Genomic DNA, 16,892 nt, shown 5'->3' with positions numbered 1-16,892 from the left:
TGGGTCAAATAGTTTCCATCTATGCTGTAAATATCAAGGTCTATACAAATACCTCAGCTATGCAAGGTCAGAGGTTAGGAATTATGATCAGTAACTGTCCTCCTACCTCCATTGCTCCTTCAACACCAAATGACTTATCTACATTACAAAGACTGCAGCAGTTCAAGGCAGCAGCTAACAATCAGTTAGAGATGGTCAATAAGTGCTGGCATAGTCAACAATACTTATGTCCACAATGAAAAATTCTCTTATTACACAGCACAAACAGGTTCCTTTTGTTTCTGACTCTTGCCGATCACTTTATTCTGCATCTCCTAGCTAATGACCCTTTTATGACTGGAACCACCCAGATGTCACTAAATACACAGATTCCCAATAGTCTCATTGATATTCTATCTTCATTTTGAGGGATTTCATTCTTGACTCATGAAGACATCTCAACTCTTCACGGTCACTCTGACTTGGGAGAGTCTGGACACTCCTGGTAATTTAATATGGCCTTCCAAATCATGCTTCAACACCAACTTCCTTACACAGGGCCTGGGCACAACAATTCACTGTAATCCCCAATTCAGAGGGTCTTTCCCTTCAGTTTCTTTGGCAGAAGTTAACTTTTCCTGGATTCCACCTGACCACTTAGGAAATTCACCATTCCTCAACCTCCTATTTTTTCATGAAATGTGAATGTCTCCAGTAAGGCCAAGTATTTTGTTATCTGCCACCAACTGGCCTGAGGACAGTCAAGAGTCAACCACATTGCCATGTCTGGAGTCAGCTGTAGGCCACACCAAGAGAGGATAACGGATTTGCTTCCTTAAAAATGACCTCAGCCAACCAGTCAGATGTTTACAAAACTAATAAGACATTGTGGTCACTATTTTAACTGTTTTTAATAGCCAGCTCTTACTTCTACATGTTATTAATTGAATTAAATTCCACTAGCTGCCATGATGGGGTTTGAACAATGGTTCCCAGGACACTATCCTTGATTTATGGATTGCTAATCCTGAAATGTTACTATCACACCTTTGGTGACTCCTTCTGGTCTTTGTTACTTATTCAGAACTCTGGAATTCAACTACAGAGCCAGCTTTTCACTACAATGGAGTAACCTTCCACTCAGGTCCTGGGGCTCCCTTTTTATAGGGCTCAAATTAAGTTTCAGAACAGCACACTCATGATCAAGGTGGCCAGGCCTGCACCCTTTAAAACATTAAAAAGGAACACTGGACTGAATGTGCATAATCTTATCAGACTGTGAACATAGGCCACGAATCCCATGTAATGCCAAGAACTGGAGCTCAGCTTTTGTCCAGAAAAATTGGCAAGTTATTTTCATAACCAACATACATAAGCACATCCCAAATTATTGTAGTGTGTTGAATCTGAATTGCCACTGCTCTCAATAATGCATGGGAAGGAGTCAGTAGGAAATTTCAAAGTGCACTGTTCACTTGTGAAAAGAGCTAGACAGTGATCATCTGCTCTTAGAATAACCAAAGCAGTGCTGTGAAGGAAAAGCTTAAAACTTGCCAGTCAAGAAAATAACAGCTTAGAGGACCTTCTCAGAACTTGGTTGAAGGAGGAAGAAGTGGTCTTCTGTTCTGGCCTTGCTAGAAAGTGCAGGAAATTATATGATGGAATGGGTGACAGGACAGACAAATACATAATTTCTAAAACTAATAAAAAGATTAGACATACATCCTTTTGTATTCTGGGGGGTACTTTTTTTCACAGCACCCCCACCCATAACGAGATGCAAAAATTTTGACTTAAAAGCTACTTTGCTTAGTCCCAAATTATCGGAGGTCAAGCATTTCTAACTTTGCACATCAGTAAGGAATGGAATATTACACTGTTCAGGAATTTGCATTTTCAAACGTCTGCAATCTATACCATTTCAGTAAATGGACAACAAATCAAGATTTCAGTTGGCACAATGTATTAAATCACTGATTCAAATCATTTTCCTTTCCAGTACAATTCTCAACAAAAACAGTAACACTTTCTTTACTCTCACCTATGCCTTGATCGGGAACGGGAACGTCGCCTACGTGAGCGAGACCTTGATCGAGAATGTTTCCTTTTGTCCTCCTTTTTGTCTGAAATACAAAAATCAAAATAATTGGAACTCAAAAGGAGCTAAATACACTTGGGTCAATTTCTCAATTTTTCCAGATTGGGTTGTAGAAGAAAATGAGGACTGAGGATATTAAGCCACCCTCATTAATTCTTTTGTATTTTTTGAGTTAAAGGCGGCTGCAGTTGTCAAAACTCAGTGCACATTGTATGGTCACTACTGCTGTCTCAGAACACACAACACCAAAATCTTATTCCATGACTCAGCAGTCACACCTATAGTTTAGGGCTCACTGGCCTGGCCAATGTCACTGACTCAGCAAAGCAGTTCCAACTGTCAAAAAATTGAACGCATGCCTCTTAGAAGTACATGCTTTCCTGACTAGACCAGTAATACCCCTTATATTTATTTTATACAGCTAAATAATGAAAGTATTTACTGAAAGTTTAACACATTTGACCAAAATCTTTGAACAGCTTTCAAATATGCAAACACTGCACTTTTTCAAGAAGTTGTGGTCACTACACTGAGGATTTTTATAACAAGCCATTTTACCAATTAGTACAATATGCAATTAATTTAATCTCACACAATTGAACATAAGGTAAGTATGGTTCTGCAGCAACTTCTTATTTGAAATCTAAGCCAAATAAAAATAACAGATGAACATGTTACCAGTTTCTATAGCAGCTGAGATCAATGACTGTGCTTCTTTAACTCTCTTCATTGCTTCTTCAATATCCTTTGAAGAGGTGTCAGATTTCAGGGCTGGGCTCACAATGGCGCCAGCAGCATGGTTTAACCTGAGGGGAAAAATGTACACTCAGTGCAGTTCATGCCAAAACCTTTCCTGGGAAAAATTTAATCTGAAAAATGCATGCAGTATTTTTACTTAAAAAAAGACCATAATGCCCACCATTAAAGGGTGCAGCTCCTTCCCCTAATTAGCCAAGATAGATTCTCTGGACAACAATAGATCTGGAGCAGAACAGTTCATTGATGGGAGTCAAATACTTCAGAAATGGTATCAGATTGGCCACCTCACACACCTGCTAATAAGCTTGGACAGTGTAGTCTGATGGCAATACAGCTAGAAAATGTATCTATCATTCATTGCTTCAACTGTTGATACACACCTTTCCTTTAAAAGAAGGACAAAGAACATCTGTTTTGCTGAAGCATTCAAAGTATTCAACACTATTTAGTCTCCATATATCAAAGTGCCCACCATGAAGATCAACAGTACTGCCTTTATTAATTGGCACTTTGAAAAGGTTGAGGTTAAAGAGCAGCAGGCATTTATAAACATAGACGGTGATTGGTTAATCCAATAAAATGTTGTGAAGTAACAGAAAGGTTCATGAAGGGAACGTAGTGGATGTACCCTCAGTTTCAAGTTGAAATTAAAGAATTGGCTTAAGTATAGAAATCAATGGAGTTTTGGTAGATGCTTATGTTTCAGCTAGAGAAGTGTACACACAGGGTGTTACTTAAGGATCAGTGCCAGTGCCACTGTTTTTTGATGCATATCTTAATACTGGACAAAACATTAGGATTTTCCAATAATACCAGAAGTAGCAGTGAGAATAATCCTAGCAAACAGAAACAATCTCCCATAAAACTGAGCTGGCATACAACTGAAACATTTAAATTTCAATCACTAGCACTTGCATAAACATCTCCCTAGAGCAGACTGTGCATACTCCTCACTCAACAAATGCAGGTTTTCAAGCTACAAATTTACTTTGGGGAAAAGGGAATCATTCATCTTGAAGCAGAGATAGTGAGTTTTCAGAGACATAAAAGCTCAAGACCAATTTAGATAAAGGTAAACAAAGAAAAACACTCCCACTAGTTGATCATAGCAAGGAGTGGAGACACTAAGTGTTTAGGCACAGGACAAATGCAGCCGCAGCAATGGGGGGGGAGAACGACCTTTTTTACGCAAACAAATAGCAGTAATCTGCAAATCTATAAAAGGAACAAAAGGGATGCAAGATATTGGATGGGCATCTGAATAACACCGGCTTGGAGGGCTATTGGGCTATAATGAGTCAATGGTATTGAATGGATTGATCTACGCAGCAGCCATAGGCTGAACGGCCCCTTTCTGCACCATACTGATGGCAACCCAATGATCATTACATAGCTCAAACCAGGAATTAAGCCTGAATTATTACTGTCCCCCAGTTTAGAACTGCAGCAGAGTTTACTCTCTGGAACAAGTGACAAAGTTATGCCGAAAGTTAGTCCATGTGCCAATAAGTGAAAACCACAGAGCAGAGGTCTGATACCTTCCCTCAGTTTGACTAATATCTGGAGAATTATTTTTATTCAATAAAACAAACATTTTCCAACTTACTTTGGATCAACTTGAGTGATGAGCTTTAACAGCTGATCTGCTGTAACCTAAGAACAAATATAAATATTACACCATAGCAAAATACTCATTAGCTTGGGTTGAAAATAAAAAGGGTTAATATTAATCATTGCAGAACTTGGATAAATTCCACGCACTACAACTGTTAAATAGGGTACTCCCCAAATTGTATCCCTCAGCATATTCCATATCAATCATTTATTCTGTCAAATGGATCAATTGCAGAAACTCCGCATTCGCTGATGAGCTACATTCTCCTCTACACTTGGTCAGGAACATCCAAGTTTGACACTGGAGAAGCAGGACAATAGAATCGCTGGTTCAGAAATTTGATCAAATTTCATTATTTCTCAAAAGGAAACCAAACTCAAAAAAGACTAGTCTGGAGGAATAAAAGTCTGCACATTTCAAACTTTTGCTGCCTGTTGCAATAAACAATGTGCAGTGTGCACATTCTCCCCTTGTCTGCTTGGGTTCCCACCGTGTGCTCTGGTTTCTTCCTACAGTTCAAAGATGCGCAGGTTAGATGGATTACCCATGCTGCATCGAGGGCCAAAGGGCCTGTTCTGCGCTGTATTGTTCTATGTTCTAAATTGCCGTGCCCGGGGATGGACAGGCTAGGTGGATTAGCCATGGTAATTGTGGTGTTACTGGGATAGGGTGGGGAAAGTGGAGTAAGCAGCCTCTTTTCACACTTTAGGGATTGTATGAATTGAATCTGTAAAGATTATGGTTCAAAGTAGTGAATGTAGTGAACCAGTTGAAAATCCTGTCAAATCCATTCTAATAATTAAAGCTTCATTTGAACAATACAAAGCCTCGTATAAGTTTGGAATAAATGAAAACACCAGGAGATGTAAGATGTTTACCTCACCATCAGTGTGTTTCAATATCCACTGGCACATTAACTGTTCCAGTTAGTAAAATGGAACTTCCAGTTAGCATTTGAGGTTTAGCATAATTGTACAGAGACTTGTCAATTTAAATACTTTTAAAGACTGTGATCCGAGAAGGATTTCAAGCCCAATAATTATACTCCTGTTGTGTTAAAAGTCAAGGGGGCCGAGAAACAACCTGTAGCAAATACCTGGAAATATAATTATAGGCATATATGCAAAGCACTGATGAAGCATGAGATTTTACTTCAGCTTTCAAAAATTCTTTTACAGAATGCAGTCATAAATAACAAGCCCAGAATTTATTCTATAATCACTCTTGAAAAGATGGTGGTCAACTTTAAATCACTGCAGAGGTCTTTTGGTACAGCGGCAGTATCTCTAAGTCAGAATTCCTGGGTTGAGTCTCAACTGCTCTAGATTATAACATATCTGAATCTGTTGATATAAAAAACAAAACCAGTACAGACTAATGTAATTGGAGTGAGTTCCAGCATACTGACTAATGACAGGGGTGAACTATTGATTACAGTTCCCAAGTCAGGATGGTGCACGGGCTTGGACAGGAACTTAGAAATAGTGGTGTTCCCACACATCTGGTACCCTTATCCTACGACATACTGTCAAATACCTGCAGTGTGTTTTGTAGATGGAATACACTGCTGCTATAGTGCACTGATATACAGGGAGAAATTAACATTTCAAGTGGTGGACAGTGTGGTGATTAAACCGGCTGCTTAGCCCCAGATCGTGCCAAGGTTCTGGAGTGTAGTTGGAAGTCTAGGCAAGAGGAAAGAATTCCAGCACTACTCCTAAACTGTGCCTTGTAGATAGTGGGTGGGCTCTGGGGAGTCAGGTGGTGAAAATATCTCAAACAACAACAACAAAAACAAGCTGCTGGAAAAGCTCAGCAGGTCTGGCAGCATCTGTGGAGGAGAGAAAAAAAAGTTAAGGTTTCAGGTCCGGTGACCCTTCCACAGAAACAAAGAATATCTCAAACCTCCCAGCTTCTGATCTGCCCACATGACCAGTATTTTTACAGCTGGATTGTTCCATTTTTGGTCAACGCGCACCCCACTATCGTCCCACATAAAAGACTTTTCACTTGCTTAAGCCTGATTGATTTGTGTCAGTTATCCATAGCTCTCAACTTAGTCAATTAAAAATCCGTCTAATAAGGAAGAAAATTCTAAACAGAAATGATGAGCACAAAAGCTTCCTCAACCTAGTTTTAACTGTGCCCTCTAGTTTTAGGCTCGCAGACCAGATGAAGTATCTGCTCAGTATTTACCGTCCAACTCCCTCACAATCTCAAGCTTCACAGAGATCACCTCTACTCTTCTAAACTGAGTGTAGGTGAAAACTTTCCTCACATGACAATCCTACATATAAGGGCACAGCAATGTTAATGCTGCTGAATTTCAAGGAGAGATGGCTGCATTGCCTTTTGCTGGTGATGATCAATGCCTAACACTTGTGCATGTGTTAGGATCAGTTCATCTGTCTTACTGCACTAAACCGATTATATGCAACATTCCTCCTGTGATGGATATATGGCTACAATGTGCTGAAGACAAAGACCACTCATTAAGAGTTAAGTAGTGACAAGCTTCGAAACACCAAGTAAATTCTGGAACAACTGTAGTTGCCCTTCCTGTTACTACAGATGCGTTATCTTAAGAGGTGTACAACTCTGCAAATCCCACGTTTACATGTAGCTATGCAGATCAGCTGGGTGCAAAAGGCAACCAAAGTGATGGAAACTGAACACCAGAGGATGTAAGCACAATGTCATGACAGAATAATGCACAACAAAAAATGGCTTCTCCTTTGTCAACATTTGTCATTAACAGAAACCTGTTCTATGTAACATCAGAATTACTGTACATATGGTAAAGTCGACCTAGCAGCTGGTCACCAACTTAGCTATCTAACCACACTCACCTGTGAATTCAAGTTTGCTCCTGGCAGTCCAAGTGCAGCAAGAGTTGGATCCAATCCAGGATTCACATTCCCAAGAGGAGTAGCTAAAGGAACATTGCTGAGCTGTTGAAGAGAGAAAATAAATTTCCTGAAAAAGTGTTTTTTTTGCAGTTAAACTGAAAATTACCTTCAGTTTACAACACTGGGGAAGCCTAAGTTGTGGATTATAAAATACAGACACATGGTTTGAAGACCATTCATGTTACTCTACGAAAAATGCAGATTTTTCAGTTTATTAATCAACTGCAGTTAGCAGGCAAGTTAAATTTGATGCCCTGCAATAAAATTTCATTTGAGTTCAATTTCAACACACTCACCTTCCCAAAGTGTTTATCTGCATCTGAAGCAAAATACAAAACAGAAGACACCAATTTACAGTTTGGTGACAATACAGGGCCCCAAAAACTAAATTTGTGACCTACATTTTGCGGTGCTACCGATGGCTTTTACTCGTTCATTTAACTGAAAACAGCAAAGACTAAATTCTGCAAATACTCAGCATAACATGGAAATCCAGAACTTGCTTGATTACTGACCCAATTTCAAGCAGTGAAACCTTCAGATAATGATATCATTGCCGATGGATTTACTCTTTTTTGACGTCCTGACCACTGACAACAGTGCAGCTGCAAATCCCCTTGACTTGGTTACTAGATTTAAGATGCCAACAGAAGAACAGAACTACTTCACAAGAGCATCTTTATTTTGAGTCAGCAATGAGTGCAGTTCCATCACCTTTAACAGCAAACAATGGTCATAAGGAATGGGGGTACTATGATTCATTAATGAGGCTAAGGGTTTTGTGGATAGTGCATTTGAGGACTTAGTCACCCCCCAGCTTAAGTGTGGGAGAAAGCATGAGAGTTCCCCAAGTGCATCTCGCTTTCAATCCATTTGTTGGCACTAGATTGCAGTGAGTGTAACAGTTCCACTCTGGAGATTTTTTTTGGGGGGGGGGGGGGGGAGGGGGGGAGGGGTTGGTGAGAGCACACGCAAGAGCGAGAGCGCGCGTGGGGGGTTAAAACGAAATTGCATGGAGGTGTCCTGATGAATCTACACTTTGTCTCTAAGTGGTAAGTAGTGAGGAAGAAAGCCTCCTGCAGTTTCTAACTATCAACTGATGAGATCGGTGCACAACAACAGTGGCAAATGGAATTCAACCTGGACATGTAATGCACTTAGGTAAGTGCTAACAAGGCCACTGATTGTGCAATGAATGGTGGGACCCTGGAAAGTACTGATGCTCAGAGTGACTTTGGTCTACAAATCCACAAACCACTGATAGTAGCAGACCAAGTGGTTAAATAAGGCATTTGGGACACGTCTTTATTAGCAGAGGCACAGAATAAAGGTGGTTACGCTGGAACCGTAAAAAACACCGATCCGACAACAACTGACGAACTGCAAACAGCGTGCTGGTCATCATTATTAGATGGATGTTGTTACATTAGAGGAGGGGCAAAGGAAATTTACTGGTGGAATCGGATGACCTGAACTGTAAGGAAAGATCAAACAAGACTGGAGTTTTCTTCTTTGGAGTAGCAAAAATAGATACGTTAGCCAGAAAGATGCAAGTGATTATGAGCATAGGATAGATATGAAGATTCTCAGTAGAGGGGTCAATAATCAGATGACACAAATTTATGCGAGAAGTTGAGGATGACTAACAGGAGTGTTGAGAAGAAAGTTCTTCAGCCAGACGGTAACATACAAGTAGCATTTCAAGTTTCATTTGTGTTGCCATAGCCTCCCGGGATGTGGGCCAAGAAATGGAAAATACAATAATGGTATTCAGATCTTTGCTGATTCGGATTGGCACAATGGGTCTATGACATTTATCAGTACAGCTGCCATAACATCTACTAATTTTGTTTATATCTATTGCTTGCTACAGCTATTAAAGAAACAGCACCGTCTGTATTATGTTAACTAGGCCAGGCATAATTTGAAAAGGGATGTACTTTCCTTGGTTGTGTATCAGACATAAAGGGAGACAAGCAAAATAAATCTTCAAAGCAAACATTTCTATTATGCTCAAAATAAATGGAAACACTTGACTGCATAATCAACATGTAAACCAGTGTCAATACAAACGATATAGGAAGAACTGCAGGCGTTGGAGTCAGGGTCCTGACCCGAAACATCAGCTTTCCAGTTCCTCTGATGCTGCCCGGCCTACTGTGTTCCTCCAACTCTACACTTTGCTTTCAATACAAATGAGGTCATGTTTATTTTTCGTGGCTGGTAAATAACAGCTACTACTAAAAAATTGGACATTTTGTGTGGTCGAGACTGTGTCTAAATTAAGAAAAACAAATCTAGTGGGTGAAGGAGAGTCTTATAATTAGCAATTCTAATTGCTTCAGGGTTTCAAGTACCACCATTCACTGTCATCAAGATTGGGAAAAGTTGGAAATACGTACGATATTATGGTGCTTAAACAAGATTATTTTCACTCATTTGAAATTGAAGATTTTACTTACTGATGTCAGAGGATTAGGTGTTGGTAAAAGTCCACCTCCAGGCAGCAGACCTGCCACTGCATTAGCTGGTGCCAACAGAGACAAAGCCTTAGACTCATCAGGAATGACTCCTGTAGAAAAATTCAGGTCTGCATTAGAACAAGCCAACGCAAGTTGAGACAATACACAAATACACCCAGTAAAACAAGGTCTCACTGTTTTCAGCACCTTAGCTTGTAGAAAGTACACTTATAATCTTGCTAAAATAGATTTTATGTTTTACTAATTACAACTGAAACCTTTTAAACTTTTAGAATGAAAAGCCATAGATGTAAAATTTGATTTTTTTGCCCTGAATCTAAAAATCAGTACATACTATAGTAAAAAAATAAATAAATATCACAATACACACTACTTTTTTTTTGTAACACTGCCAAGATATTATCACCTGTACTCGATTTTTTAGTCATGAACCAAACGTAAGCAAGCACAGTCGGTTCTCCAGGGGTTGTGCTCTCAACTTTTCAAAAGATGTTTTATGAACAAGCGACTCGTGTCGGCTGCTTCACTATAAAGCACACAGAAAAATCAAGATACACAAGACAAAAAAAAGTTTATGATTTAGGGACCAAAATCATGAAAAAGTTCACTATGACTTGTTTAGAACTTACCATTAGACAGGAGAATTTCATGAACAAGCTGAAACATACTGCTCATTATATATTAAAAGCTACTTTTTGTGTAAGTGAACCATTTCTTTTTTTGCAATGTTACTAGACATCAATTTGCCACTGTGCCCCAATGCCCCATAATCAAGAGTGACATTCTGTAAATATATATACACACCAACTGCATATCTATCCTTTACAGATAATAGTAATTATCAGCACTGCATGTATAAAGATACTGTGTAGCACCTCAGCAAGAAAACATACAACAAGTAAAGGACACTTAAGAGAAACTGGATTAGCTGCAGAAGGCAAAACTGTTGGGTGGTATTTTCAGCAGGGCCTGGTAAATAGGTCTGGCTGAACCAGGGAAAAGAACTGTAAAACACAACAACAAAAAAAGAAAAACCACTGTTAAACAAAGGCAATGGTTCCACTTTCTGTACTGAGCAGTGCTGATAAAAATAACAGAATGCACTTAGCATAGCTTTATCAGGGTCGTTTACATCACTGAGATGCTATTGACTGTCATAAATAAAGGATTGTCTTTTCAATGATTTATGAAAATTATTACGCAGTTCATATGTACCTTTGGCATTTATACTCAGATGGAAGATGAATTTGACAGGAGGGAAAGAACAAAGAAAAAATAGGGAAAGGAAAACAGACAAAAGAATGAGACAACTGACAGCCATCGTCTACCAGTAAACAAGAATTCCGACATGCTGTAAGTCCTTTTTCAAGCTGAGCAAGTTATTGCATGTAATACTTGCTTACCGTATTTCTTGATTGTATTTAGCTAATCCAGACCTTCATTACAGCAATCACAATTACACACACATTAAAACATGCAAATAAAAGAACCTCTTCACAGGGCCCCAGAAAAGTTAGATTTTGACATCATGTAGTCATAGAGTCATACAGTATAGAGATGCAGTCTTTGGCCCACCACGTCTATATCTGTAACACTCCAAGCTACTGGTAAAATTTCGATCCACAAATTATCATCACAATTTTCACAAGTTGATTAATTGACCTACTAAATCAACCAGAAATGTTTTCATCCAAGTAACTTGGCTTGGTGTATCAAAACACACAAGTGGCACATGGTACAAAGCTAAAAACCTTACTCCTTTAATGTACTAAAGCATGTCTAAAAATAAGAAATTTTACAGGTAAATTACAACATACTAGCTTATCTAGAGCCCTGCAAGAATTCATTTTCTTTAAAAAAAGTCAGTGTAGTATAACGTGAGATTGCAGATACCATAAAGCAGGACATTTTGGCTTACACAGCCTCGTGTTGCCATTCCAACAGGATAATTTGATTTATAAATTGAATTGTTACCAATCACTTTCTAGTCTCACACAAACCAAAATGAATGGTGCCAAAATTACCTACTCTATAGTACGTAATCCCTTGCAAAAAAAATTCTTTCAGCCTGCCCTGCCTCAATTTGCTGAATTCTTTCCTTCATACAATCTAAATTGGATAACATCAAAGCCTAGAAATATAGAAACAGTGAAGAGAAAAGGTAGTTAACAAGAACAAATGATTACAACAGGACAACACATGGGGACTCTTATGCTTGCTGGCCTTTTGTAAATTGCCTAGAATCCCCTGTCGCTGCAGAGGACCCACTTTTTCAGTCATCGGGGAAGGGGCTCTGCAAATGCCTTCTCCACTATAAAAATCACACACACAGATAACAGAGAGAAGAATTTATTATTTTGGGTGATGATCTGGTTTTATGAAACAATATGGTTATTTTTAACAAGTCCACCTTCACAAAAGCACATAAAAAGCTGGAATAACCAACTTTTTAAAAACTTTAGACTAGGAAGTCCCACCCCATTAACAACCCTTGGTATACTGCATAATAAAGAAACAATTTGAGAATACTCATGTATATTTTGATTAAGAATTAGAATGCCAGTAACTTCACATATTCATTTTTAAAGAGATTTTCTCATGCAGATGTATACAAATGCTTTCAGGATTGATAGTATAACTATATCCATTGTACTGTTTATAACTGAATTCAATAGGCTGAATTATGAGCAACATTTGAAAAAAATATTAATGCTCCAGTGCATTAAACATCATTTGTAAAACATTTCCAAAATGGACAATGGTCGGAAAATTAATTTGAAATGATCAATGTTTGACGTTACTTCGAGATGTGTTATTCTCATGTATACCCTTATTGCATAATTACTAATGGGCTCTTCACAAGAAATAATGTGCACTGTCAGGGCTTTCGTTTAATAAAGAGAGCCAAGAGCCTCTTATCTTTCAAGTTAATAAAACAAAAATTTGATGGCAAAAGCATTTAATTTTTATAATGCAATCCATCTTGAAATGCAACCACCCTGTCCATAATCAACTGTTCTATAATGTTTAATGAGTCAATCTATTTTGCAATCATCACTCTCAAAGTATTCACTTAAGTCAGTCAAATAAAAGTCAGGCAGTTCCATCATAAATTTCTCAAAATACACTGCAGCATTAACATTTTGCATTTTTGTTGTTAATGATGGCCGTATACCAAAGGTTAAAGGATCAAGATCAGTAATAACGCTTAGCATGCTGGTACATTGGAATTTACAGAAATGCTCAATTGGGTACAACTGTGGTTGTAAAAGGGTGAAACCCCAAGCAATAAAACACAAACCTTCTGTATAAGGTACAACTATCAAAGCTCTGTCAATGAAGACTGTGTTTGTCAAATGCTGCGCCACTCCCACAGCGTCAGGATCATGAAACTTTACGAAACACACACGAGACGTCACAGGTAATGGTGATTCACTGAAAGAACAAAAAGAGAAACAACTGAAATGAAGTGTCAGGATTAGATCGCATTTATTAAAAAAAAGAGAAAAGTCAATACCCAAGAGTGGATCTTAAAATAAGTTGAAGTTGTTTTGAAACAGACAGGATATTACAATCAATTTTACTATCATTTCTGTTAGCATACAGTAGGCACAATAAATTACAAGGAAAGAAGCAATGGCATACTGGTAATGTCGGTGGACTAGTTAGTATGCTAAAACTTAAGACTAAATGCTCTGAGCAGGTGTTCTAATCCCACCATGGCACTGTGAATTTGAATTCAACAAGCTAGAAACAAATGCTAGTCTCAGTAACGACCATGCAAACTGCTCTTAAAATTTTAAAATTACAGATCGTCCTTCAGAAAAAGGAAGGAAATTTGTAATCCTTCCCTGGCCTGGCCTACATGTGATTTCAGCATTGTCGTTGATAATTTTAAATTGCCCTCTGAAATGGCCCAAACAAGCCATTCAATTCAAAGGGAAATTACGGGTGCTGGTAACGCCCAAATCCCATGAACTAATATTTTTAAAAAATGAATATCCAGATTATTCTTGAAGAGACTTAATAAGTAGAGGATGTCATAAGAGAAGGCCTGGAAAGCAAATATAACTGCAGAGTAAGAGTGGGCAGCCAATGGTTGCCTTCACAACTGCTCTGAATACACAAGCTAAGATTTGTGCACACTGTAGTAACAGAGCCAGGGTACTGAACTAGAATCATCCTATCATAGTCTACCCTTATCCATCTCCATTATAAAGGGTAAACCCCTGGGTTGGGGCCTCAAGATGAGTACAAGCCATTTGATGGGGATAGAAAGCAAAATTCCACAATATCTCTACAGTTAGGCAAGTCCAACACTATGTAGGATCCCCCAACCCCTTCCCAAGGTACAAAAGTTCTGGAAAAGCCGTACTTAACATTATCTACATTACCCATAAGAATCAGCAAAGCATTTGTAGTTCTGAATAGGAAATAAGAGAGGAAAAAAAATCACCATTTTAAGTAAAGGACCGCTTCAGGAGCGAACTGAATCACTGATTCTGAATGCAGTTTTTGAAGGATGTCATATTGCTGACTCTTTTAAATTCTGTGTAAATCAGTGTTTATGAAAGAGAAAATAAATCCTCATAAATTTTCTTTAAAAATATTGAAGGTCATGAACTGAAAGCAGGTGTTAGGAAGAAATTACAGAGTGCTGATCACTACAAAATGCTAACGTCAACATTAATACTCTGACATTTTAAATAAGCTCTTCTATCCAACTGAGTTGATAAGTGACGTTACTGGGAGCTTTAAAAATTTAGGTTTAGGAACGATCAGCAATTCTGATAGTAAACCATTCCAGGTTTTGTTTTTAAACTGGATTTTAGGTAAATTTAAAGTTTTAAAACTTTGGCAAACTTAATTCTTCTCTAGCAGGACAATGTTGCTTCTAATTTTTGTAAACAATATTTCACAGCATTACTTTCAATCTACAAGGCAAGCCAGAAAACATTCAGATCACCACATCAAGATGATAACTTGCATTGACTGTTCTAGTTTATCAATAACCCATTCAAAATAGCCATTAAGCTCGTTTTCCAGACCATCTTTTTTTAAAAATGCTGCTTCTTTGCATTCTCAGACTTCGCCTTTTTAATTTTCCATTTCTTATTCCTTATCTTTGTCCAATACATGAAGGAAAATTCATGCTTAACAATTCATTTTTGTTTTGTTACGATATTATGACCTGATCTCAAACAAGGCTCCAAATGGGACATCTCATGGTATTAAGCTCCCACGTGGACAGCGATGAATCGGCTCCCTTTCGATAAATTGTTCACACCTTGGTTGGTTACAATAACTCTTTTTCTTAAATTTTCTTCCAGACCTAATGAACTGGTTTAAATGGAGTCAATTTAATAAGGCTTTCTTGAATTGACAAAAATGGTGAGTTTATTCATTAATATACATGAGAAGAATTAGTAACAGCACTTCTGCACAGATTAGAAACAGATGATATGAAAAGGATAGAAGTTTAAAAAATACAGATCAATCTCTGAATTATTTTGCAAAGAGCAGATAGTTGAATGTTGCAGTTCAGATAACTGTTAGTGTTGATATTGGCAGTTGAAAAAAACTATAATTTGGTTTTGCAGGCTGGATTCCTTTTTTAAAAACTCATTTGTAGCACTCAAGCGATGAGTTCCTTCCATTGCATGCAACACATCATAACGAAGGAATAGCTCTTCGACTCTGACCTTCACAGCATTTCAATGCTCGAATCCAGGCTAGTGCAAACAAATGTGTTTGGTCCCACTAGTCCACTTCAGTTGCATTTTTTAAAACTTTTTTAAACCACTCTTCTCCTCCGTTTTACCCTCCGAGAACATACATCCTGCAAAAAATGGCGTTTGCCAAGCAGGGAAGAGTCATCCCCCTTGTGAAGTCTTTCCTTGTGTGAAGTATCCCTTTCAATTTTACGTGTGAAATTCCATTGATTTTGCACAGTATTCTGCTAACAGACTGAATTTAGCTCTTAGGTTTATTTTCGTAATAGTCCTCCTTTTAAAAACATACACTGGAAATTAAAACATTTATAAATACAACAGAGTTTTGACCCATTGTCATGGTTGAGTAATTGAAGTACATGAATCAGTTACCCTAATACTAAGTTATTCTGTTTAATTGTACCCAGAAGGCACTACACCATATAACTAACTGCTGGTCTGCAGCTGAAAATTGAGGCCCTGTTGCAGTACTTTATTGGCTTAATTACAGGGTAGATTCGCAAAGTTGTCAAGGTTGAATGAGCAAAGCTTCTGCACCATGGTACAGTCCATGAAATCTGATTAAATGTTCATTCCGTACACTCAGAACAAGTTAGGAAACGTATGTGGTGTATATAGTAACAGCTGTGATTTGTCAAGCCTTCAGCATTTTGCAGTCTTCAAACTTGCATCAAAGAAGCAAAAACTATATTATGTATCCTTTGGCTAGAATCACGTTCAAAGAAAATTTTGAGCAACAGTTTCTTCAGTTTTGTAGTCCTTTATGATTTTCATTCTTTAAGAGTGCATATTAACTGAATGTGCAAGTGTTTTTCACTCTCTCCGCACGAATACACGTTACTGATTCTTATATACGCTTTGAATAGATTTTAACAATATCTACTCTGTAATTTCTGTAGTAGCTTTAAGGTTGCAGGCAACACTGTTTCTTTTGTTATCTACTGCTTATTGCCACTCCAAAATGTGGGTCCTAGGCAACCAAACAATCCAGACCTTGGCTTGCCCACAAAACAGGGATGGAGCAAGTGGTTCTTTTGAGTCAGGTGGGTGGAATGATACTGCAATGCTCCTTTTGCTCGGCCTCCATCTGGGCCTGTCAGAGGTGCTTTAAATGGTTAGATTTTTGCAGATACTAATATTACAGTTTGGGCAAGTGATTCTGGCAAGCCAGTGAAGATATTCTAATATTTTCATGGAGGCTTTGACATGCTCTTAAAGATTTTCCTCCGACTTTCAGTAACTACGGGCTGCGGAAAGCTCAGAGCAGAGAACCTGTTACGGAAGTCTTGTGTCACGACACACTTAGCAATGTGGGCT

At 38.2% G+C, this 16,892-nt stretch overlaps 1 protein-coding gene across 3 annotated transcripts in view; it reads right to left on the bottom strand.

The window, feature by feature from the left end:
- srsf11 (serine and arginine rich splicing factor 11) overlaps positions 1-16,892 on the bottom strand; it is a 35,945-nt gene that overhangs the window by 13,556 nt on the left and 5,497 nt on the right. Inside the window, exons 2-8 of one of the 3 annotated variants that reach the window (XM_048539993.2) lie at positions 13,145-13,278; positions 10,250-10,369; positions 9,823-9,932; positions 7,301-7,402; positions 4,443-4,489; positions 2,756-2,883; positions 2,021-2,102 (exon numbers count right to left, since the gene is read on the bottom strand). In XM_048539993.2, coding sequence (XP_048395950.1) covers positions 2,021-2,102; positions 2,756-2,883; positions 4,443-4,489; positions 7,301-7,402; positions 9,823-9,932; positions 10,250-10,271 — 491 coding nt within the window. In that variant the 5' untranslated portion in view covers positions 10,272-10,369; positions 13,145-13,278. The other 2 variants (XM_048539992.1, XM_048539994.1) reach the window with 2 other exon arrangements.

The sequence above is a fragment of the Stegostoma tigrinum genome, chromosome 8, assembly GCF_030684315.1.
Source record: "Stegostoma tigrinum isolate sSteTig4 chromosome 8, sSteTig4.hap1, whole genome shotgun sequence".
NCBI lineage: Eukaryota > Metazoa > Chordata > Chondrichthyes > Orectolobiformes > Stegostomatidae > Stegostoma > Stegostoma tigrinum.
This window is presented reverse-complemented; position numbering and strand designations above follow the sequence as displayed.